The sequence below is a fragment of the Rattus norvegicus genome, chromosome 3 (genome assembly GCF_036323735.1).
Source record: "Rattus norvegicus strain BN/NHsdMcwi chromosome 3, GRCr8, whole genome shotgun sequence".
In the NCBI taxonomy this organism is placed as follows: Eukaryota; Metazoa; Chordata; class Mammalia; order Rodentia; family Muridae; genus Rattus; species Rattus norvegicus.
In genome coordinates this window covers 128,783,408-128,805,824 of record NC_086021.1, presented here as the reverse complement: position 1 = coordinate 128,805,824, position 22,417 = coordinate 128,783,408, and the positions used below count along the sequence as shown (strand labels likewise).

At 49.7% G+C, this 22,417-nt stretch overlaps 2 protein-coding genes across 3 annotated transcripts in view; one reads left to right on the top strand and one right to left on the bottom strand.

Annotated features, from left to right (window-relative positions):
* Strc (stereocilin) overlaps positions 1 to 20,008 on the top strand; it is a 25,957-nt gene extending 5,949 nt beyond the window's left edge. Inside the window, exons 4-30 of the mRNA XM_001080205.7 lie at positions 80 to 104; positions 994 to 2,371; positions 3,218 to 3,280; positions 3,380 to 3,490; positions 3,650 to 3,816; positions 4,075 to 4,261; positions 4,348 to 4,463; positions 4,698 to 4,830; positions 5,168 to 5,350; positions 5,622 to 5,660; positions 5,835 to 6,002; positions 6,355 to 6,420; positions 6,846 to 6,971; positions 7,854 to 7,912; positions 8,720 to 8,843; positions 8,953 to 9,065; positions 11,193 to 11,328; positions 11,720 to 11,916; positions 12,074 to 12,164; positions 12,492 to 12,648; positions 13,502 to 13,671; positions 14,177 to 14,332; positions 14,899 to 15,041; positions 15,210 to 15,358; positions 15,459 to 15,556; positions 15,652 to 15,799; positions 16,013 to 20,008. Coding sequence (XP_001080205.2) covers positions 80 to 104; positions 994 to 2,371; positions 3,218 to 3,280; positions 3,380 to 3,490; positions 3,650 to 3,816; positions 4,075 to 4,261; positions 4,348 to 4,463; positions 4,698 to 4,830; positions 5,168 to 5,350; positions 5,622 to 5,660; positions 5,835 to 6,002; positions 6,355 to 6,420; positions 6,846 to 6,971; positions 7,854 to 7,912; positions 8,720 to 8,843; positions 8,953 to 9,065; positions 11,193 to 11,328; positions 11,720 to 11,916; positions 12,074 to 12,164; positions 12,492 to 12,648; positions 13,502 to 13,671; positions 14,177 to 14,332; positions 14,899 to 15,041; positions 15,210 to 15,358; positions 15,459 to 15,556; positions 15,652 to 15,799; positions 16,013 to 16,101 — 4,592 coding nt within the window. The 3' untranslated portion in view covers positions 16,102 to 20,008. The remainder of the gene's footprint in view (positions 1 to 79; positions 105 to 993; positions 2,372 to 3,217; positions 3,281 to 3,379; positions 3,491 to 3,649; positions 3,817 to 4,074; positions 4,262 to 4,347; positions 4,464 to 4,697; positions 4,831 to 5,167; positions 5,351 to 5,621; positions 5,661 to 5,834; positions 6,003 to 6,354; positions 6,421 to 6,845; positions 6,972 to 7,853; positions 7,913 to 8,719; positions 8,844 to 8,952; positions 9,066 to 11,192; positions 11,329 to 11,719; positions 11,917 to 12,073; positions 12,165 to 12,491; positions 12,649 to 13,501; positions 13,672 to 14,176; positions 14,333 to 14,898; positions 15,042 to 15,209; positions 15,359 to 15,458; positions 15,557 to 15,651; positions 15,800 to 16,012) is intronic.
* Ckmt1 (creatine kinase, mitochondrial 1) lies at positions 16,340 to 22,417 on the bottom strand. Of its 2 annotated transcripts, XM_006234830.5 has the most exons (10): positions 22,332 to 22,417; positions 22,142 to 22,235; positions 20,993 to 21,197; positions 20,217 to 20,415; positions 19,951 to 20,046; positions 19,133 to 19,440; positions 18,896 to 19,019; positions 17,222 to 17,356; positions 16,920 to 17,045; positions 16,340 to 16,582 (listed from the first exon to the last, which is right to left on the bottom strand). In XM_006234830.5, exons 3-10 carry the CDS (start codon positions 21,142 to 21,144, stop codon positions 16,466 to 16,468), a joined length of 1,257 nt encoding a protein of 418 aa, XP_006234892.1. In that variant the 5' UTR covers positions 21,145 to 21,197; positions 22,142 to 22,235; positions 22,332 to 22,417; the 3' UTR covers positions 16,340 to 16,465. The 2 variants fall into 2 exon arrangements, with proteins under 2 accessions (XP_006234892.1, NP_001012756.1); NM_001012738.1 differs by lacking the exons at positions 22,142 to 22,235; positions 22,332 to 22,417 and having other exon boundaries at positions 16,342 to 16,582; positions 20,993 to 21,343.

The window sequence follows — 22,417 nt, the reverse complement described above, 5'->3', positions numbered from 1 at the left end:
TGCCAGGGCATGAGCTGGAATGTAGCAGGGAAAGAAGGTGAGATCGGGGTCATTCTCTTCCTTGCTCTTTCCCTCCTAGGCAACCTTCAACAACTGCTCTTATGGTAAGTAACAGGAGACTTCCAGTTCTGGGGGTTTGGGTCTCAGCCACCTGTAGATAGAGTGCTGAAGGTATCAGACCCCACAACTCAGGAGGAAATCAAGAGGAGGAGTGTGGATTAGTGGTTTTGGAGTGTGATGTCTGGGTTGGTGTTCAACTCCCCTTCTTCGTTGTCACGTGACCTTGGACACCTCACACATGTGATGTATGCCTCACTTTCCTCATTTGTAAAACGAAATAACCACTACTGCGAAGCCATTGTGAGGAATACATCAAGTGAGAAGTTAGGCAAGTTGGCACATGCCTTTAATCCCACCACTTACGAGGCAGAGGCAGGAGGATCTCTGAGTTCGAGGCTAGCCTGGTCTACAGAGCAAGTTCCTGGACAGTCAGGGCTACACAGAGAAATCCTGTTTCAGAAAAGAAACGAAAAAAGAGTTGACAAAATATAAACCACTTAGAACAGTGTCGGGTATATAGTGCTGGTATCCGTTAGCTAAAGATGGTACTGGGGGCGCAGAGGCACAAACACACTCTTCTGTCTCAGTACAATAATGGCAGGGCACAGGCATATTCAGTTATCCTAATGACTTCCTGATAGGAGGTCAAAAACAAGGGTTTTATGTAAGCTACCCAAAGCCAGGTGAAGAAGGAGGAAAGGAGGGGGCAGGCATGGGCTATCCTAGTAGCCTTGTGCCTTAGCAGGGTAGATTTCTCTTCTCTCCTCTATCTTAGTACTCCAGTCAGCACTACCTTTCTTCTCAGGAAGCTTACCTTAGGAAAAGCCTCTGCTTGCCTAAAAACCCCTGGAGAGCTCTGAGCTAGGGTCAAAACCTTCAGCTGGAGGAAGTGTGAACTGACCCCATCCTGCCTGCTCCTCTCTATGCACCCAGGGGCATGCGGAACAACATTTCTTGGGATGCTCGAGCACTGGGTTTTCTATCTGGATCACCACCTCCACCCCCTGCTCTCCTGCACTGCCTGAGTAGAGGTGTGCCTCTGCCCAGGGCTTCCCAGGCTGCAGCTCACATCAGCCCTCGGCAGCGGCGAGCCATTTCTGTGGAGGCCCTCTGCGAAAACCACTCAGGCCCAGAACCACCTTACAGCATTTCTAACTTCTCCATCTACTTGCTTTGCCAGCACATCAAGCCTGCCACCCCACGGCCCCCTCCTACCACCCCACAGCCCCCTCCAACCACCCCACCACCCCCTCCAACCACCCCACAGCCCCCTCCAACCACCCCACGGCCCCCTCCTACCACCCCACAGCCCCCTCCTACCACCCCACAACCCCCTCCCAGCACTGCTGTCATCTGCCAGACGGCTGTATGGTACGCAGTCTCATGGGCACCAGGTGCCCGAGGTTGGCTCCAAGCCTGCCATGATCAATTCCCTGATCAATTTCTGGATATGATCTGCGGCAACCTCTCATTTTCAGCCCTGTCTGGCCCCAATCGTCGCTTGGTAAAGCAGCTCTGTGCTGGCCTGCTCCCACCCCCAACTAGCTGCCCACCAGGCCTAGTTCCTGTGCCCCTCACCCCAGAAATATTCTGGGGTTGCTTCCTGGAGAATGAGACACTGTGGGCTGAACGGTTGTGTGTGGAGGAGAGTCTACAGGCTGTGCCCCCACGAAACCAGGCTTGGGTTCAGCATGTGTGTCGGGGCCCCACCTTGGATGCCACTGATTTTCCACCCTGCCATGTTGGACCCTGTGGGGAACGCTGCCCAGATGGGGGCAGCTTCCTGCTCATGGTCTGTGCCAATGACACTCTGTATGAGGCCTTGGTTCCCTTCTGGGCTTGGCTAGCAGGCCAATGCAGAATTAGTCGTGGAGGAAATGATACTTGTTTTCTAGAAGGCATGCTGGGCCCCTTGTTGCCCTCTCTGCCACCTCTGGGACCATCCCCACTCTGCCTGGCTCCTGGTCCTTTTCTGCTTGGCATGTTATCCCAGTTGCCACGCTGTCAGTCCTCCGTGCCAGCCCTTGCCCACTCCACACGCCTGCATTACCTGCTACGCCTACTGACTTTCCTTTTGGGTCCAGGGGCTGGGGGTGCTGAGACTCAGCGGATGTTAGGTCGAGCTCTGCTGCTCTCTAGCCTCCCAGACAACTGTTCATTCTGGGATGCCTTCCGCCCAGAGGGCCGGAGAAGTGTACTGAGGACAGTAGGGGAGTACCTGCAGCGAGAAGAGCCAACCCCATCAGGCTTAGAGTCCACCGACAGCCTCGGCTCTGGTCTGAGCAAGATGGAGCTTCTATCCTGCTTCAGTGTGAGTGAACTGCCTCTGGAAAAGCCCTCAGAGCAAGGGAAGGGACTCCGGGAAGTTTCCCTAAATAGAAAAGTAGTGTGGTACTCCAAGTGATTTAAGTACACCGCTCTAGAGCCTGATGGGCTTGGGCTTCCAACCTCAGGCAGGTTATTCTGTCTTCTCATCTGTAAACTGAGTGTGACAAGGTGCTAACTCTTAGGGTAGTTGCAAAGACCGTAAGGAATGCTCTGTGCTGTGGTCTGAGCCTGGTGCCCGATACATAAACATGCAGGCAATATACTTCATCTCATGGTTCTGTTGCTCTCTGACTTCCCCGCTCTGCTACAGGAAGCAAAGGGTTTTAAAATCTCCCGACCCAGCAAGGATTGTGGTGTTGGGAAGTAAGAATAAAAGAGAAAGATTTAAGAGGAGTACAAACAAGAAGATTGGTTAGGTTCAGCCAGGCATAAACTACTGTCCTCTTGGGCAAGTAATGCTTTCCTGCACTGCAGATTCTATTCTGTGTGACAAAGGAGCTTAAAGTGTTTCCTCATATTCATCTAGTATGCGTTATGTAAAAGGCACTTGTGAGATTCCTTAGCTCATGTTAGGGCCCCTTCTTCAAGCCCGAGATTGAGTGAAATGGAATTAGAGTTGATTGGAGTTTGGTTCAGGCCTACACATATTTGGCACCGGAGTACAGAAGACAGGACATGGTCCCAGATTTCATGGGGACTACCGTCTGAAGAGACGCACATGTCAGCTTCACGTGAAGGGCATGCAAGCATTCTCACAAAGTTGAGTTAACGGGAGAAGATTTAGGAGGATCAGAGAGACAGCTCTCTTCCTGTATTTCCTTCTCACCAGCCTGTGCTGTGGGACCTACTCCAGAGAGAGAAGAGCGTTTGGGCCCTGAGGATCCTGGTGAAGGTAGCGGATTGGGGGAGGGCACATGGGTGGCTGAGTGACAGCCGTGGCTTGAGATGGCTAGCCACGGAGGCCATGTCCGCCACTGCCTCCTGTTTCTAGGCCTACCTGCACATGCCCCCAGACGCTCTTCAGCAGCTGGTGCTTACAGCAGAGACGGCGGCTGCACAGGGCTTCCTGACGCTCATGCATCGTTCCTGGGCTAAGCTGAGGGTGGGGCAGAGAGGGAAGGGGAACAAGAATATAAGGATCAAAGGGACCCAGATCCTTAGCATTCTGGGGGTTTGCTTCAGTGAAAAGAGGAACCCCAAAGAGGGATGGCAGAAGATACTGAATAAGCTCAGAGCAGCATCCATTTCTCTGTCCCTGTAGGTTCAACCATCCGAGGAGCAGGCCATGGGCCGCCTGACAGCCTTGCTGCTCCAGCGGCACCCACACCTCACCTCCCAGCTCTTCATCGACATGTCACCGCTCATCCCCTTCCTGGCTGTCCCTGACCTCATGCGCTTCCCACCGTCCCTTTTGGCCAATGACAGTGTGTAAGCCCTATTCCTGCCTGTCAAGCCCACCCGCCTACAGGGAGACTCTCCTTCCTGCCCACAGCGACATAACTACAGCAGAGAGGATATAAGAAAAATGTTGGGGCTGGGGATTTAGCTCAGTGGTAGAGCGCTTACCTAGGAAGCGCAAGGCCCTGGGTTCGGTCCCCAGCTCCGGAAAAAAAAGAACCAAAAAAAAAAAAAAAAAAAAAAAAAAAGAAAGAAAAGAAAAATGTTAAGACCTGTTACTCTCTTTAGCCTGGCTGCCATCCGGGATCACAGCTCAGGAATGAAGCCTGAACAGAAGGAGGCCCTGGCAAAGCGACTGCTGGCCCCTGAGCTGTTTGGAGAAGTGCCTGATTGGCCCCAGGAGCTGCTGTGGGCGGCCCTGCCTCTGCTTCCCTATCTCCCCCTGGAGAGCTTTCTCCAGCTCAGCCCTCACCAGGTAGGAGAATCACCGTTATTTGGTAGCACCGTCTCCTAGTGGGGTCCCTGTCTCACCGTTACCCCACCTCTCCTTTCCTGCCTCAGATCCAGGCCCTGGAGGATATCTGGCCAGTAGCAGGTCTTGGGCCGGGACACGCCCGGCACGTGCTTCGTAGCCTAGTGAACCAGAGCATAGAGGATGGTGAGGAGCAGGTGCGCAGGTGAGTAGCTGTGGAATCAGTGACTGTGACCAACGTGGAGGTGTATAGAAGCAGGGCTAGTATTGCAGAGAGGAAGAACAAGGAGCCCTGGCGAGCGAGGGGCTCTGAGAGAGAAACTGATATACGGTGCTCACATTTCCTGGTTTAGTTTATATGCCTACTCTGTGTACCAAATGCTGGGTGCCTGGGTGCTTATCTGGAAGCACATCGAGGCCAACTTCACGCCTCCTTCAGGCTTGGGTCCCTCGCGTGCTTCCTGAGTCCTGAGGAGCTACAGAGTCTGGTGCCCTTGAGTGATCCGATGGGGCCTGTAGAACAGGGCCTGCTGGAATGTGCGGCCAATGGGACCCTCAGCCCAGAAGGACGGGTGAGCCCTTTGGTACAAATCTGTAAGACTCCAGACTCCTCTAGGAACTGTGTGAGTAACTTGCCCAATTGCACCAACCAAGCTCAAGCACAGGGGTGTGGACTCCCTGTCACCTCTACTCTTGAGTCCTAGTCATTCTTGCCTCTTACCTGTGCTTCCTATCCCTACCCTATTATACCTTTTGTGATCTTGAACCTGTTCTACTCTGGTCCTGTGCCTGCTTCCATCCAGTACTAGCCCAAGCCCTGGTAAATACAGATGTGCATTTGGTAAGTCCAGAAAGGCAATCCTGGATACAGCTGTCCTTTCTCTGCAGTCCTAAGTCTTCCTGTTACAGGTAGCATATGAACTTCTGGGGGTGTTGCGTTCATCTGGAGGAACTGTCTTAAGCCCCCGAGAGCTGCGGGTCTGGGCACCTCTCTTTCCCCAGCTGGGCCTCCGCTTCCTGCAGGAGCTTTCAGAGCCCCAGCTTAGAGCCATGCTTCCTGCCCTACAGGGAGCCAGTGTCACACCTGCCCAGGTGAGCTTGTCTTACTCTCTTAAGCCCCAGTCATGAGAACCCTGTGTGGAGATGTCATCACCCCCTCCTTTCCCTGGGTAAGCGCTGAGGGTGAACCATATGTCAACAAGGCATGCCTCCTTCCCCTTTCTCCACTCCAGAAGGACCCCTAGACAGGTTGGCCCTTGTGGTGGCTGAGAGAGAACCAGAAGCTTTAGCAGGCAGGCCCAGGGACCCGTCTGGGACTTGGCTGATGGGGCTTGAGAACTGTCCCTGTTCCATCCCATTGCAGGCTGTTCTGTTGTTTGGAAGGCTCCTTCCTAGGCATGATGTGAGTAGCACAAGTTCTCAGTGTCTCCTAGAGGGCTGTGTAGCCTGTTCTCACAGCTCCTGCATTGGCCTTCTCCTCCCTCTCAGCTCCCCTCATAGCTACTACCCTCCCTACTTGATTTTCTCTAATGTCCTGCCCCTTGTATTCAGACCTCTTGTCTCTCTTGTTTCTTAGCTGTCCCTGGAGGAACTCTGCTCCCTGCACCCTCTCCTGCCAGGTCTCAGTCCCCAGACACTCCAGGCCATCCCTAAGCGAGTTCTGGTTGGTGCTTGTTCCTGCCTGGGCCCTGAACTGTCAAGGCTTTCAGCTTGCCAGATCGCAGCTCTGCTTCAGACCTTTCGGGTATGAGGACAGGGAGAAAGAGAGAAGCAGAAGACGGGTGGTATATAGGGGGTAGACATCTTTGTTTCCAGGGAGCGTGCAGACATGTGCACACACACACACTTACACACACACACACACACACACTTACACAGACTGCAGACACACAACACACACACATACACATATACCCACACCAAACACACACATACATACACACACACACACATACATACACTTACACTGACCACACACACAGACACACACACACCAATCACATACACTTACACAGACCACACATACACACACACCACACCACACACCTCCCCCCCCACACACACACCATACACAAATAGTTCTAATTTTTGTGCAGGTAAAAGATGGTGTTAAAAATATGGGTGCAGCAGGGGCCGGCACAACTGTGTGCATTCCTGGTCAGGTACGTGTGAGATCTCTGAACTGAGTACCTCTCTATGTTCTGGGTGGTTTCATCTGCCTGGTGTTGCCTCACACACTCCCCCTCCATTGGCTTTGAAGGTTCAGGTTAGCTCTGTGCCCACATAGATACTGGCAGCATCCCAGTTCCTGATGCAGAGCAGCGTACTCCCACTACTCCCAGTGTCAAACTCAGGGCCAGCCTCCTGCATTCTGATGAGAAGACTGAGGCTAAGAGAAGCTAGGGGTCATCAGGTGTCTAACTAGCACAATACAGCCACAGTGGGCTGAGGTGTGGGGACACCAAGTATTCCTTGCTGAAATGGCAGATGCCACCCCATCCTAGCTTTGATCCCTTTCTGTCCTTCTCTGGGGGCGAGTGCAGACCCTCTCACTCATCACCACACTGCTACTCATCACTGCCTGCAGCCCACCCCCACCACTTGGCCAGACTGCCTGCTTCCCCTGCTCCCGTTAAAGCTGCTACAACTGGACACTGCAGCTCTTCTGGCAAACCGAAGACTCTATCGGCAACTGCCTTGGTCTGAGCAGCAGGTAACTCTTTCTTCTGCCCTTAGAGCTCCCTCCCTGTCTTCTCTACTTCTTTGACTCAGCTCTTGCTCTGATACCTGGTCGTCTCCTCACTGTGGGCGCTCTCTCTCTCTGTGTGTCTCTGTCTGTCTCTGTCTCTGTCTGTCTCTCTCTCTGTCTCTGTCTGTCTCTCTCCTTGTCTCTGTCTCTGTCTCTCTCTGTGTCTCTCTCTGTCTCTGTGTCTCTCTCTGTCTCTGTCTCTGTCTCTCTCTATCTCTGTCTCTGTCTCTCTCTCTGTCTCTATCTCTGTCTCTGTGTCTCTCTCTGTCTCTCTCTCTGTCTCTATCTCTGTCTCTGTGTCTCTCTCTGTCTCTGTGTCTCTCTCTGTCTCTGTCTCTCTCTCTCTATCTCTGTCTCTCTCTGTCTCTGTGTCTCTCTCTGTGTCTCTCTCTGTCTCTGTGTCTCTCTCTGTCTCTGTCTCTGTGTCTCTCTCTGTCTCTATCTCTGTCTCTGTCTCTCTCTGTCTCTGTGTCTCTCTCTGTCTCTCTCTCTGTCTCTATCTCTGTCTCTGTTTCTCTCTCTGTCTCTCTCTCTGTCTCTCTCTCTCTCTCTCCTAGGATTGCTCAGAAAAGAGTAGGGCTTTGGGAAAGGGGGGGCTGGTAGGAATCACAAAGTAGAGTTTGCAGGCTCCCCCCTTTTGTTTATTTATTAAAGATTTATTTATTATTATATTTATATGAGTACACTGTAGCTATCTTCAGGCACACCAGAAGAGGGCATTGACGACAGAAGAGGCCATTGGATCATGGTTGTGAGCCACCGTGTGGTTGCTGGGATTTGAACTCAGGACCTCTAGAAGAGCAGTCAGTGCTCTTAACCGCAGCCCCCTCCTTTGTTTCTTTATAGGCACAGTTTCTCTGGAAGAAGATGCAAGTGCCCACCAACCTGACCCTGAGGAGTCTGCAGTGAGTAGCTGTGCTGGGCAGTTGCTTCCATCTGACGGGCATTACTTTTGTCATCGCTGTTATTAAGTGTGTCCTTGGGCTGCAGAGATGGCGCAGCGGTTAAGAGCACTGACTGCTCTTCCAGAGGTCCTGAGTTCAAATCCCAGCAACCACATGGTGACTCACAACCATCTGTAATGGGATCCGATGCCCTCTTCTGGTGTAAAAAAAAAAAAGATAGTGTTCTTGTTTCCCTCCTACCTTGCCACAGTGCCACAGCTACCCAGTTCTGCTGTGAGACTCAGAAAACTTAGTCCCATGTCAACCCTGTTACCAAGAGTCAAGACCCTTAGTCACTCTAAGCCTCAGATTTTTTTCTTTTATATAATAAGAATTAAAATAGAGCTCTAGCAAAGATTGAATGAGATTAAGGCACATAAGACTTTTAACACATCACTTGGCCTAGTAGAAAGTCCCAATAGACATTTGCTGTTCTTAATTTAATTCAAGGTGACTTTAGAGCTGCTAGAGAAAGAAGTACATATCACTTTACTTACACCGATAGTAAAAGAACCAGGGGCTTTGGAACCTGAAGACATAGCTCGAGTCTCAACTTACGTCTTGTAGACTGGTGTTAAGAATATCCCTTCTCACTGCCATACAGTGATGATGCTGTGGAAAGATAATGATGTTATCTATGTACAAACATTTCACAAGCTGCAAAGGACTATCAGTGAACATCTGTCTTTGTGCTGAGAGCGCTGATATTGAGGATCAGGCAGGCCATTACATGTGTTAAAGAGCGTCTTCCCACTCACATGTCCGCAGGGCTCTGGGCAACCTGGCAGGAGGCATGTCCTGTGAGTTTCTGCAGCAGATCAGCTCAATGGTAGACTTCCTTGATGTGGTACACATGCTCTACCAACTGCCCATTGGTGTTCGAGAGAGCCTGGTGAGAGGGCGACTTAGGTATTAGTGGGAGGCTTGGACCCTGGGTTTAGAACCTCAGGGGCCATGCTCAGCTCTGTCTTGATCCTGCTTTCTCTACCCTATGCTCCTAGCGGGCCTGTATCTGGGCAGAGCTACAGCGGAGGATGGCAATGCCAGAGCCAGAGCTGACCACCCTGGGGCCGGAACTGAGTGAGCTTGACACTAAGCTACTCCTGGACTTGCCGTAAGTGCATTGCCTGGAGATGCAGGGGCCTTGGGGTACTCACCTTGGAGCAAAAGCTCCCTGCTTGGGAAATACTCAGAAGAGGTAGCTTTCTATCTAATGTTTCCCTGACATCATATACAGCCCCAAACAGGACTCTTTCAAAGATGTTTTGTGAGTCTGTCTGGTCCCAAGACTGATCCTGGTACAGGGAAGCTAATACTGTGTTGTGGCTATCAGGTGAACTTAGGAAAAGTCTAGGCTACACTAATGGATATATAGTAACTGAAATAAAAGAAGAAATGGTCTATTTGTGTCTTAGAGGATTGTAATTTGATTAGAGGACTATATTTTCAATATGTTCAGAGGAGTGGATGGGGGTGGGGGATAAAGTGTGCTTTAAAACCCTCAAATCCCTGAGAAGGTGCCCAATGGAAAGTGTATAGGCTTATTTATGAGTGGTTCTATGGAAGCAAGACTAGGATTAACAAGGTAAAAAGAATCAGATTTTTTTTTGCACAATGTAATACAGTTGAAGTGGTGAGTTTCTGATCATTTATACTATCTAAATCTAAGCTGGATGATCCCATGGAAGGAATGTTAGAGAGCCAGTTCAAGTACGAATTGGAGAAAAGAGTAGGCAAGCTAAGGTCCCTCCATCCCAGACATTCGAGTTTAAGTTTTAAACCATTTTTAAAAGGGTTTCACTGTGTTGCATAGCTCTTGCTGGTCTGGAACTCACAGTATAGAACAGGCTGGCCTTGAACTCTCTCTCTCTCTCTCTCTCTCTCTCTCTCTTTGTTTAAGATTTATTTATTTCACGTATATGAGTTCTCTATCTGCATGTCCACCTGCGTGCCAGAAGAGGGCTTCAGATCCCATTACAGATGGTTGTGAGTCTGGGAATTGAACTCAGGACCTCTGGAAGAGCAGTCAGTGCTCTTAACCGCTGACTCATCACTCCAGCCCCTTAAACTCTTTTTTTTTTTTTTTTTTCTTTTTCTTTTTTTCGGAGCTGGGGACCGAACTCAGGGCCTTGCGTTTGCTAAGCAAGCGCTCTACCACTGAGCTAAATCCCCAACCCCCCCCCCCCCGAACTCTTGATCCACTTGTCTCTGATTCCAAAGTGATGGGATTAAAGACATATGCTTAAAAAAACTTTAATAATAATTTATTATTATTTATTATTAAATACATTACTAAATTATATTATACTAAAGATATTATATACTAAATATATCAAATATATTTACTAATATATTTACTTATATTATTATCAATATATTTAATTAATAGATTTAATATATTTATTCTTTTATTTTATGTGTATTAGTATTTTGTTGCATGGATTTCTATATACCAAGTATATCCCTACTACCCACAGAGACCAGAGAGGATGTTGGATCCCTTGGAAATGGAGGTACAGATGGTTGTGAGCCATAGGGGTGCTGGGAATCAAACCCTGGTCCTCTGGAAGAGCAGCCAGTGCTCTTAGACACTGAGCCATCTCTCCAGCCCCTAGTTCATGAGGACCTTACCCATGTGCTTCATTCCTCATTTTCCCGGCCCCTTGCCATTGAGCTGTAAGTGAGAGTAGAAAAAGGCTTGAGTTAAAGACTTCCTGGAGGTGTGAGGATGGTGGAAACAGATAATACCCATGCTTGTTTGCTTGCAAGATTTCCTGTAGGTTTTGGTATTCAGACACTTGACCTTATGTAGAAGACAGGTACCACTGCTGATTTCTGTTCAGTTCTGTTTTGCTTTTTTTAAAGGCCGTTTAAATCTCTTTAACTATGTTGGTTCTCTAAGGTAATGAAGAACTCCAATTGCCCAATTGAGGTATAAGACCATGAATCAGAAAACTGAAGTTCCTCCCTTATGAAAGATTGATAAGAGATTTGAACAGTGTTTAATGTAGGGGCCTTTTAAGTCCATCACATCAGATAGGATTGTTTTTAAAGACAGCTGGAGATAGCCACTCTCTTTGCTGTCCCTTCACATGGTGTGAACTGGATCAGGACTATGGGATGTCAGTTCTGCGTTGAGTCACAGGTTTAGGTCTGATATTAGGAATGCGGGACTTGATGAGCCCATCTCAGCTTGGCTCAGATCCATTTGAGTGTCACCACTGCCAAATTTCAATAATAGGATCCAGTTGATGGACAGATTGTCCAATGATTCCGTTATGTTGGTGGTGGAGTTGGTCCAAGGCGCTCCAGAGCAGCTGCTGGCACTGACCCCACTCCACCAGGCAGCCTTGGCAGAACGAGCACTTAAAGCCCTGGTAAGAGTCAACCCCACCAGACCCAGAGCTACTGCCTTTGCCAATCCTTGCTCCTCAGATAGTGTTCTTTCACTTCTAGGCCCAAGTCCTAGGCTGCTAATCTACCTACTGGCATTCTAGACCTGCCTCTCGGTTCTTTGATTAACCTGCTTCATGTTTCATGTTTGTGTCCCTCGGAGTCTAAGAAATCCTTTGGGTTCTGCCTCTGAGTCTTTCTGTCGCTTCTGTCTGAGCTCATTCACTGTGTAAGGCGGTGAACAAGATCGATGGCCTTCACAGGGGCCAAGCTGGGGGTAGAAGCAGAGGGAGGGTCAAGGGACTTGGTATCTTGACCGAAGAGTCTGGTACGCCAAGTCAGGTGCATTCTCCAAGGCCTGATGCCCCTCTCCAGGCTCCAAAGGAGACCCCAATCTCCCAGGAAGTGCTGGAGACACTGGGCCCCTTGGTTGGATTCCTGGGAATAGACAGCACACGACGGATCCCTTTACCCATTCTACTGTCTCATCTCAGTCAGCTGCAGGGCTTCTGCCTAGGAGAGACATTTGCCACAGAGCTGGGATGGCTGCTGTTGCAGGAGCCTGTTCTTGGGTATGGTCCTTTGGTAACATCCTATGCCCAGGTCCTTGACCATCAGCCAGAGTGGTATCCCATTCCACATGCTTTAAGGTACCCTGGCTCCCCAGTCACAGCATGTCAAAGTCCTCACAGTTTCTTCAACTCTATGCTGTCCCTTCCGTCCCCCTAGAAAACCAGAATTGTGGAGCCGAGATGAAATAGAGCAAGCTGGACGCCTAGTATTCACTCTGTCTGCTGAGGCCATTTCCTTGATCCCCAGGGTGAGGTGAAGGAACAAGGAGACTGAGGGGTGGCTATGGAGGGTTAGCTCATGGGGGAGGTACAACTTGTTTCTGGCAGGACTGCTAAACAAAGGCAGGACTTGTTTATGGCTTTTGTTTTCAATTTTGTTGTTTGTGGCAGCCACAAATGAGTGGCTCCTTCTGTAGCCCAGGATGGCTTTAAAATCCATGGCAATCCTGCTTCAGTATCTGGAGTGCTGAGATTCCAGGCATGAGCCCCCACATCTGATGGTAGGGTCTGGAAATTAGAGCGCCTGGCCCTGACTGCCAGGGTGCCTTTCCTTTCCTCTATTCTCTGTCCTGCAGGAAGCTTTGGGTCCAGAGACCCTGGAGCGACTTCTGGGAAAGCAGCAGAGCTGGGAGCAGAGCAGAGTGGGACATCTGTGTGGGAAGTCACAGCTTGCCCACAAGAAAACCGCTCTGGTAGCTGGGATCGTTCATCCGGCTGTTGAGGGTCTCCAAGGTGACACTCCCCAAATACTCATATGCCCATGAGGCTGTGTGAGAAAAGGTGTCAGAACAAACAGTGCAATTGGAGGCTTGGCTTGGTGACTGTTGGTGGCTGCTGGTGGCTGGTGGTTGCTTGCTATTTACAAGGCCCTTGGTTCCACCACAAGCAACACGGTAGGGCGGGAAGCTGGGATCTTAGTAGGCTGTCTCTGAGCAGGTTTCCTAATCTCTGGGGTTTGGTCATCAAGGGTTACAAGATGATATTCAAGGTCTCTTCTGGTTGTAAGGGTCTATAATCCTGGCAGTTTATAACCCCTTAAATGTTTAAAGTCGGGTGTGGTGGTATACACACCTGTCATCCAAACACTTGATAGTGGAGGCAGGAAGATCAGGAACTCAAGGTCAGCGTTAGCTACATAGCAGATTTAAGGCCAACCTCGGTTATGTAAAATCCTATCTCAAAAACAAAACAAAACAAAACAAAACAAAACAAAACAAAACAAAACAAAACAGCAATTTAGCCCAGAATCCTATTTTCTTGTTCTTTTGAGCCTGGCAAAATGTGGCACTTTCTCCTGGGGAAATCCCTAAACAGAAGGAGATAATCATGAGGCTAGAGACTGGGTTCTAACTCAGCTCTTCTTTAAACACCTGAGCAATCTCTGTGTTCTATTTAACACAGGATGGCCTTGAATCCAGTCACTTTTGCTCAGATACCCCATGAATCCTCAAATTCTCATTGTTACCATTCCTTAGCCCTCGGTGCTCTCACCGGTCCATCTCCCGAAGGTTGGATGACCTATGACTATCACTGTAGGCATGATTTAGTATCACACTGACTCTTTGTGTCTGCCTTCTTCCGTCAGACCCTGTACCAAATTGTGCGGACATACGGGGAACCTTCCCAGCAGCCTGGTCTGCGACACAGATCGCAGAGATGGAACTCTCAGACTTTGAAGACTGCCTGTCATTATTTGCTGGAGATCCAGGACTTGGTCCTGAGGAACTACAGGCAGCCATGGGCAAGGCCAAGCAGGTTAGGGATGGAGAGACTGATGGGGCCATGTGGGTGACAACGCAAAGTTGAGTGATATGGGACACAAGGGAATGGAAGATTGGGTGAGAGGTGGGGAAATGATGAAAGTGAGGGGTTTGGATGATAAGTAGGGAGTTAGAGGGGATCAATATTGAAGGAAGGGTAGTATAGTGGATAGAGGTGCTATATTTGAATGTGTATCAAAATTGTCCAGGGGGCAGGTTTGCTGGGGCCCCTGCCAGACTAAGAATCTCTGAAGTTTGAGTTTGGCTTCTTCACTTCAGCAGGTACCTCACGGCGTCTGCTGCCTATAAAGTTTAAAATTCATGGACTGGAAGCCTTTCAGTAGTAACCCCTGAATCCGAGAAACTTTCATCTTACTGTAGAGGAAACTAAAAACAAGGGGAGTGATCTGACCGGTGTCCCACAGCCGAAGTCCAGCTCCCAGCATTTGATGCCTAGTCCAGTGCTTTTCCCACTCACGTGATTGCTGTCTTCCTCCTAGTTGTGGGGTCCCCCTCGAGGATTCCGTCCTGAGCAGATCTTGCAGCTGGGCCGTCTCCTGATAGGTCTAGGAGAACGGGAACTGCAGGAGCTTACCCTGGTGGACTGGGGTGTGCTGAGCAGCCTGGGGCAAATAGATGGCTGGAGTTCTGTCCAGGTACCACCTTCTCTCTTCCTTGCCTTGCCCAGACATACATCCTGTACCCCTAGTCCTCTCAGTTGTCCAAACCCAAGGGATTTTTCTCTTGTGATCCTTTCTGGCCATTCTTCCTATCTTTCTTGATTTGATTTTTTTCGGTTTTGTTTGTTTGTTTGTTTGTTTGTTTAGACAAGGTCTTAGGTGGCCCACCCTCGTCTTGACCCTGTTACAAAGATGAGGATAGCCTAGAACTCCTGGTTCTGCTGCCCATGCCTCCTAAATTCTGGGATTACAAGTGTGTCACCACGGTCAGCTTCTGTCTTTTCGAAGTCCTCTATGCAGTGACCTTACGACCTTTGCGACTTCTGTCTGAGGTCGTGTGTTCCTAGTACTCTCTACTTTCTCCACTTCCATTGTTGCGAGGACAAGGGTGTGTCTTTGATTTTCTCCATAGCTATAGGATCTTTCAGTGTCAGTAACAAGGAAATACAGTCCACTAGTGCCTTTCACCCCTCACCCCCCGACCCCTTTCTCTATCCACTAATTCCCTGTGATTTAATCTCTTTGTCCTGTGCTCCCCCCAGCTCCGAGCTGTGGTCTCCAGTTTCCTAAGGCAGAGTGGTCGGCATGTGAGCCATCTAGACTTCATCTATCTGACAGCACTGGGCTACACACTCTGTGGATTGCGGCCAGAGGAGTTACAGCATATCAGCAGTTGGGAGTTTAGGTAACCCCTGGAAGGTTTGGAGTGGTGGTGCTGTAGGGGACATGGGCTCATGAAAGGGCTGCCCCATGAAGGAAGGGAGTCCATTTGAAGCCATCTCTTCCTCCGTCTCATGACGTCAGCCTCTGCCACTGAAGCTGAATTCTTTCCCTTCTTCCTACTGCCCCACAGCCAAGCAGCCCTCTTCCTGGGTAGCTTGCATCTCCCATGCTCTGAGGCACAGCTGGAAGCTCTGGCCTATCTCCTTGTGTTGCCTGGTGGCTTTGGCCCAGTCAGTAACTGGGGGCCTGAGATCTTCACTGAAATTGGCACGATAGCAGGTGGGGATGCTGGGCCACTGGTTGTCACTAGGTGTCAGGGTTCGGTTTCCATATCATGGATGGATTGTGACAGTTAGATGTGCTCTGCGTCCTTCACTAGCTGGCATCCCAGACCTGGCTCTTTCAGCACTACTGCGGGGACAGATCCAAGGCCTGACTCCTCTTGCCATTTCTGTCATTCCTGCCCCCAAGTTTGCAGTGAGTTTTGGTGGACTGGGGCCTAGAGTTACCACAGGGAGAGCATGGGCCCAATGGGGTGACATGGATGTACTGGTTCCTGTCCTTTCCTCCAGGTGGTCTTCAACCCCATCCAGTTATCCAGTCTCACCAGGGGTCAGGCTGCAGCTGTTACTCCTGAGCAAATGGCCTACCTGAGTCCTGAGCAGCGACGAGCAGTTGCATGGGCCCAGCATGAAGGGAAGGAGATCCCAGAACAGCGGGGTAAGTTATCAACTGCACAGTTCAATAAGTTGCCATCTGATCCAGAGTCCAAGTCCTAACTTGGTGCTGTCTGGCCCTCAGAACCCACACAGGAGAATCTCTGGAGTAGAGGGGTCTATACACAGAGCCACAGAGCTAGTTTTGAAGCATCAAAGGCTCCTGGGGAATGGGACTGTGATTTTTTTTTCCCTCCTATTCCTTATCTCATTCTAGGTCGAAGCTCAGCCTGGGGTCTCTGTGACTGGTTCCATGCTTCCTGGGCTCTGACACTAACCATCAGCTTTTTTGGCCACCTATTATAATCCCGTTTCTTCAGTTGAGGGAGGAAACTTACATCATACTGAACACATTGTAAAGGGAAGTGCATTCTAATTTTTCTCAGTAAGCGGATAAGGATTATGGGTAAATTTCCAATGCATTCCGCCCACCTGAGAATCATGCTCCTGGCATATACTTCTCCTGCCATCATGAATAACCCCACTGTTTCTTTTTCATTTCCTACTTCCTCCTCACCACACCAATAGAAATAACACAGACAGCTGCAACAGAACGTGGAGTCTTTACTAGGACAGGGATTGAGAGGCAGGTCCTTGGCAAGTAGAATGGGCCACTGTTAAATATGCAGAAGTCCTGGGGAATCTTGATTCATCTGCTGGGAACGGGGAGTTAATGTTTGCCGTGGACAAGAGGTGGAGGGATTCGAATATCCTGTCCTTTCTCCAGACGCCGTTCACAGTCAATCAAATAGTTCACCCCATCGATGACCAGCTGCACCAGCTCCACCTGAAGAACACTGATCCTTGACCTCCGCCTCCCACAATTTACCTGAGCTTCTTTTTCTTTCTGTCTTTTTTTTCTTTTTTCAGTTTTTGAGACAGGATCTCACTATGTAGCCCTGGCTGGCCTGGGACTCACAGAGATCTGTCTTGCCTCTGCTGGTATGAAAACCACACACCACCTTGCCTGACCTGAGTTTCTTCAGCACTGATCTTCCACCTCTGAAAACTCGTTTTCTCTCCCCTCCCCAACTCAACCAGGACATTGCTTCCGATTCTATTACATTCCTGAGGCTCGCTCACTGTCTTATCTCAACCTCTTAACCTAATTCATAAGACCTCACCTCTGACTTGCCAAGTCGATCCAGATTAGAGATGTCAAAGACACTGCCTGTGGCAGCCGTGTCCACTCCTCCAGTCCCACGCTTTTGCAGCCTTAGGTTCTCCAGGATCTTTGGGAAGCGGCTATCCTAGATGCAGGATAAAGGTCAGGGGAAGGTCAACAGAGGCAGAGGCTGTTCTCACCTTGTCCTTGGCCCGCAGCGAGTCATAATCCCATGTGACTGTCTCCTTTCAGAGTGCCTCCTCCATCCCCATCTAAACCCCCCTTCTCACTCACACCCCCCCAACCCCACATATCCTTTACTTTGCTTAGCAGTGGCAGTTTGACGTGTACTCCTGCCCGAAGTCCAGTGCCCAGGTTAGATGGACAGGTCAAGATGTATCCTAAACGCTCATTCCACATGAACTCCCAGCCTCGTTCCTGGATCAGCTTCTCCACCTGTGTCAACAGAGGTTCGGATGTGAAAAATCAGGACTGGATGCGTCCCCCTTAGTTAGCCCCACAGACACTCTAGAACTATGTCTACAATGAGAAACAACAGAGGATCAATGAATGACATGCTCTTTGTTGTTACAATTTACTGTCATCGTTTGTGAAAGGACACTTTGATGTTGCATTGTATGTACACTGATAAGACTTGTGGACAGACAGACGGTTTGTGGAAGGAGCTTGAGATAGTGATACATTAAGGGTGACCTGGGAAATGAATAGAAGTCGGAAACAGGACAGAGGTTTCCCATGCATCCATTGTGTCTTTGACAGAGAGCAAAGGGTCCCTTTGGACAGATAGAGGTGATAAGGCAGGAGGGCCTACTCTTAGCTGTAAAAGGAATGTGTAGTAGAGCAGAGAGACATGAGAAGGTACAGCCAGATTCCCAGGTATGTGTGAGAAGACGGGGACTTCAACAGGTGTTCCTGCTTTCCTGACCACCATAATGACTATTAGGGATGCAAGAGATAGGGCAATAGACACAAAGACCACTACCTCACGATGATGCTCCCTGAACTCAGAAGGAATCACAAGCATGGGGATTCTTACGTGCTGAAGCGAACACTTATTATAGAACAATTCCTTTGCCTGCATTATTTCATTTAATCCTCAACTTTATAGACAAATAAACCGAGCCACATAATTAAAGGGTGTTTCTCTATGCACTCATAGAACATTCTCCATCCCTTGCCAAAAATAATATAAGCTTCCCAGCTAGAATCTAAAAGGGAAGCACTCTTTCTTTACAAGTCCAAAAATAAAGCTGGAGATACAAGAATATACATTAAGGATTGGGCCTTTGGCAGTTTCTAACACAGAATAAATATAGAAACTCTGCCCATATGAAATGCAGAGTCACCTCTCACCCAGAACCATGCATTCTTTTTTTTTTTTTTTTTTGGAGCTGGGGACCGAACCCAGGGCCTTGTGCTTGCTAGGCAAGCGCTCTACTGCTGAGCTAAATCCCCAACCCCAAGAACCATGCATTCTTAAGACAGTTCAGCCCCCAGTCTTCCCTAGTCTCTTGAGCACTTTCTGCTTAAAGCCTGGACACAATGCTAGATAGAGTCGGAGTCAAGGCTCACCTTGGCTCAGACTGGGTGATGTATCCTGAACATACCAGTCTCTCACGCCTTACATCAGTCCAGGCTCAAATGTTCTCCTTAACAGCACATCCCACCTCACACCACCCACCCCAGCACTGGCTGGCCATGTCATTGGTTCCTTCTTTGCATTGCTTGGCAAAGATTATGCTTTCTTTCCTACCTTCGGTTACTGATACTCTTTCCACTTTTAGAGTTAACTACATGCCCTGGTTTTCCAAGGATGGCCCTGGTTTGTAACTATTATCCTAGCATGATAGCGACCCTTCCTGCTATCAGAAATTCCCTGGGTTGACTGACAAATGATATAGCCAATTTACCTACGCTGCTCTATGGTTTTTCTCATTTCCTCCCATTCAGCTCCCCAGTATACCCTTCTCTAACCTCTTTGAGGCCCCGGCAGAATCTTTCAAACACTCTCTTCATGTTGCCGCCTTTCTCCATAGAGATGACCCGTGTGTGGTCCTCCTCATTCACCCAGATCAAGAAACTCTTCTCATTGTTGTGCCTGAGGGCAGGAGGTGTAGTGATCAAGAGGCGAGACAAGAACTGGTATAGATGAGGGGGAAAAAAAGTCGCACATAAAAGGGAATCAAAAAACCAGGTGGATCGGCCTCGTACCAGATTCCTCGGGCATCTGGCCAGTCTCGAGCCATGCCTGCTGCTGTCAGCAATGGGGACACAGGTTTATCAAACAGGAAATGGTCGTCAATAAGCTGCTGCTGCTCAGCCTCTGTCATCTCACTGAGCCTGTAGTACCGTCCAGCCAGGTCGCCCTTCAGGCCACTCAGCGCGTCCACCACAACACGCTCCACCTCTCGTCGCTCTGCCCGAGTGCAGGCTGGAGGGAGACTGAGTCCCCTGATACTTCGGCCAGTTCTGACTCTTGAGGACAATACGTACCTCTCATCAAAGTAGCCAGAACGGATCTGAGGAATAAGAGAAATGAATACAAATCACAGAAACACAATAGGCGGGAGCTCTGGGGGAGTGTGAAGCAGGCCCTAGGAGAAAGGGCACATTGGACAGGCATGCTAACTGAAGACATTCTGGTCATTTCTCCAAACTTCTCACTTTGAATACAGCTTTTTTATTTTTATTTTTATTTTATTTTTTTGTGGAGGAGGGAGTGTCTCTCCTGAGCCTTCTGAGAGCTGAGATTACAGGTGTGAGCCACCACACCCAGCCAGGACATAGTCACTTCTTAAAAATTCTTTCACCGTTTTGTACTTTGATCGTATTCTCCTCAACCCCAATATCCTGTATCTTATCCATTATGCCTTCCTATCTGCTATTCTTCAAGATATGCAATTCTTTCCCTTATCGATATCTGAAAGCTCAGCAGTCTAGCCATGAGTCAGGAAACCAGGTGTAATGATTGGAGATGGGGAAGGTTGTGCACAGGGCTGAACATATAGGACGTGTCACATTTGGCTCACTTTGCTGGCATCAAGGTCAGTGGTGTGCTTCATTGTTCTAGGGTCATATCCATTATGCCGCTCTTGGATCACAGGGTCAAACAGTTCGGCAAATACCTGGAAAGGAGTTAAGAGGAAGAGGCCGTTATAAAGAAGGAACTCCTTCCTACGTTTCAGTTGTAGATTGATATCACTAGGTCAGACAACTTGATTACAGACAATCCAGTCTCGAGGGAACAGACGTGAGGGAGGGAGGAAGGAACTGGGATTTCTGAGGGGCCCCCTACCTCATAGGTCTCCTCATCTCCAGCCACCATGCCCACAGTCTTGATGAAGGGGTGGCCAGGGTTGTCCACTCCAGTCTGGATGCACTGATCTAGTGTCCAGCCAGTGGGTGTGGTCTTGTCGCAGAGCCGTGCATAGACTGCTGGGGTCAGGTGACTGGCCATGCAGTTGTTGTGCTTTCGGAGGTCTGGGTACTCAGCGCTGGGAAGGGGGTACCCAGTAACCATGGAGGGAGTGCACAGGAGACTAGACCTACCGATGTCAGCTGGGAGCTGTCCAGTGAGCCCTGTCTGGCTTTGCTCGTTGGAAGGAGGGGGAATTAGAGGTAGGCTAAATCTTGATAATCTCTTTAGGGATTTCCAGGGTCTTTTCTTTCCAAATAGTTCTAACTGCCTCAATTCCCCCATATCTACACAGTTCCTTTTCTCTTGTGAGCACAACATTAGAGATGGGGGGGGAGGGGAGAGGTTCAGGAGAATTCAGGAGAACGAGGAGAATGGGTCCAGATAAGAAAAAGGATTTGGAGCAGTGGGTAAATCTAGAATTTGCAAAGCCAAAGCTGGCTGGGAGGCAGTGACATCGGGTGACATGTCCTTAGACATGTTCTTCCCTTTTGGATTTGGCCCTGTTCCTCCTACACAGCTGGGATCTCCAAACTGTACAGAAATATGTCTTCAAGGCCCTGTCTTTTGCTCAGGTCATCCTCTCTACCCGTTCGGTTCCCATCATCACCACTATCATCCCCAGCCCCCACCTCGTGCATCTTAGGCTCTGATACCTCGGGGGATACAGTCTCCTCCGTTCACCGGTGGCCGCTCGTACAGATTCCGGACGGAGCAGAATCCCGGCGGCGAGAGACCCAGCTCCAGCCAAAGCCAGGAGCTTGAGTCCGGGGCGGGCAGACAGCAGACGGGAGAAGGGACCAGCCATGGCTTGGGGATGCGGCTACCGGATTTGGAGCAGGATCTGGCGCAAATCTGGAACTAGGAGGGAGGATGCAACCAAGTAGAGAGAGGACGGAGCAGGGTCGGAGACTGGAGCCAAAATAGGGGTCGCGACGAAGGCTGAAGCTGAAGTAGCAGCCAGTGCCTACCAGGCTGCAGGAGAAGCGCAGCAAGCAAGCGGCCAGCCAGAGCAGAGGGAGGCCCCAGCCGCAGTCTCCAGGGGTGGGGCTCACTCAGGCTCCGCCTTCCGGCCTGCCACCGCGCTAGGTGTGCGGGGGTGGGGTTGGGTAGCACTAACCAGGTAATTAGGAAGACCTGAGATTCGCTCGCTGAGATTGGGGACAGGCGCCCACCAAGGATGAGGGTGGTCAGATTTCAGCACTAAGTAGAGGACAGCACCACGGGGATTTCCCCGGAACCTGAAAACTCCCCCTTCGCTCATGCCCACTGTTTAATCTGAAACCCAATCCGTCTGTTTTCTGGGTTTTGGGGATGGGGGTGGGGAGGTTGACATTGCCCAGCCTCTTTTCTGAATTCGATCTGCACGCCATCTCTCCATTTTCCCCAGGAGAGGCAGCTGCAGAAAAACCACAAAATAAACAGATACAAGAGGAAGACTGAGAGAGCTCAGGGGAAAAGACACAGCAGCCTCAAGGTCACCTTTCCCTAAGAACCAGGAAGAGCCCCAGGGAACTCCCCGCTACACCTATCCTTTCCCAGCAGGGCTGAGAAAGGATTCCCTAAGAATCAGAAAGCTAATAGCTCTTGTCTTGTCTATTCTGTCTCCCAAACTCTCACTGCCCCCAAGTCTTCAGCCTGGCTATTTCCTGCCTCTCGTTGGGGGCCCTACTTTATTTTTTTTTTTTTTTTGTCCTCTACTCTAACCCCTACTTCACCTTTGATCTTTTCTTTCTTTTCCTCTTTTCCAGGCTTAAACCTGTTTGCTCTTCGAAAGACTCCTGAGTAGTGTCTGAAAAACCTACCTGTTGATTGCTCTGGGTGTGGGGCTGGGGTTGGGCAGGGAATGGTGAGTTTCTCCTTCCTTCTCTTCCTTCTCTGCAGCTGGCAGTTCCTGGACTGGAGGGGAATATAAAGAGAGGAGGAGGGTGTGGTGAGATGACTGGGTGTGGAATGGAACAGGCAGGCACAGGTCTCCTGAACCACATGTGTTACCTCTCTTGGCTTGCTAACGCAGTTTAATCTGGAGTGTGAAGGTAGCAGTATCCAAGGGCAGAAGGTCATCGAGGAGTCTCTACCTT

Bases quoted from the DNA above. Each gene is read 5' to 3' on its own strand.
- Ckmt1 (XM_006234830.5), bottom strand. From the start codon at position 21,144: ATGGCTGGTCCCTTCTCCCGTCTGCTGTCTGCCCGCCCCGGACTCAAG. The intron at 20,416-20,992 runs GTATCAGAGCCT...CCCCCTTCCCAG, and splicing joins AGGAGACTGTATCCCCCGAG to CGCTGAGTACCCAGACCTCC. The intron at 19,020-19,132 runs GTACGAGGCCGA...TCCTGCCCTCAG, and splicing joins CCAGATGCCCGAGGAATCTG to GCACAACAATGAGAAGAGTT.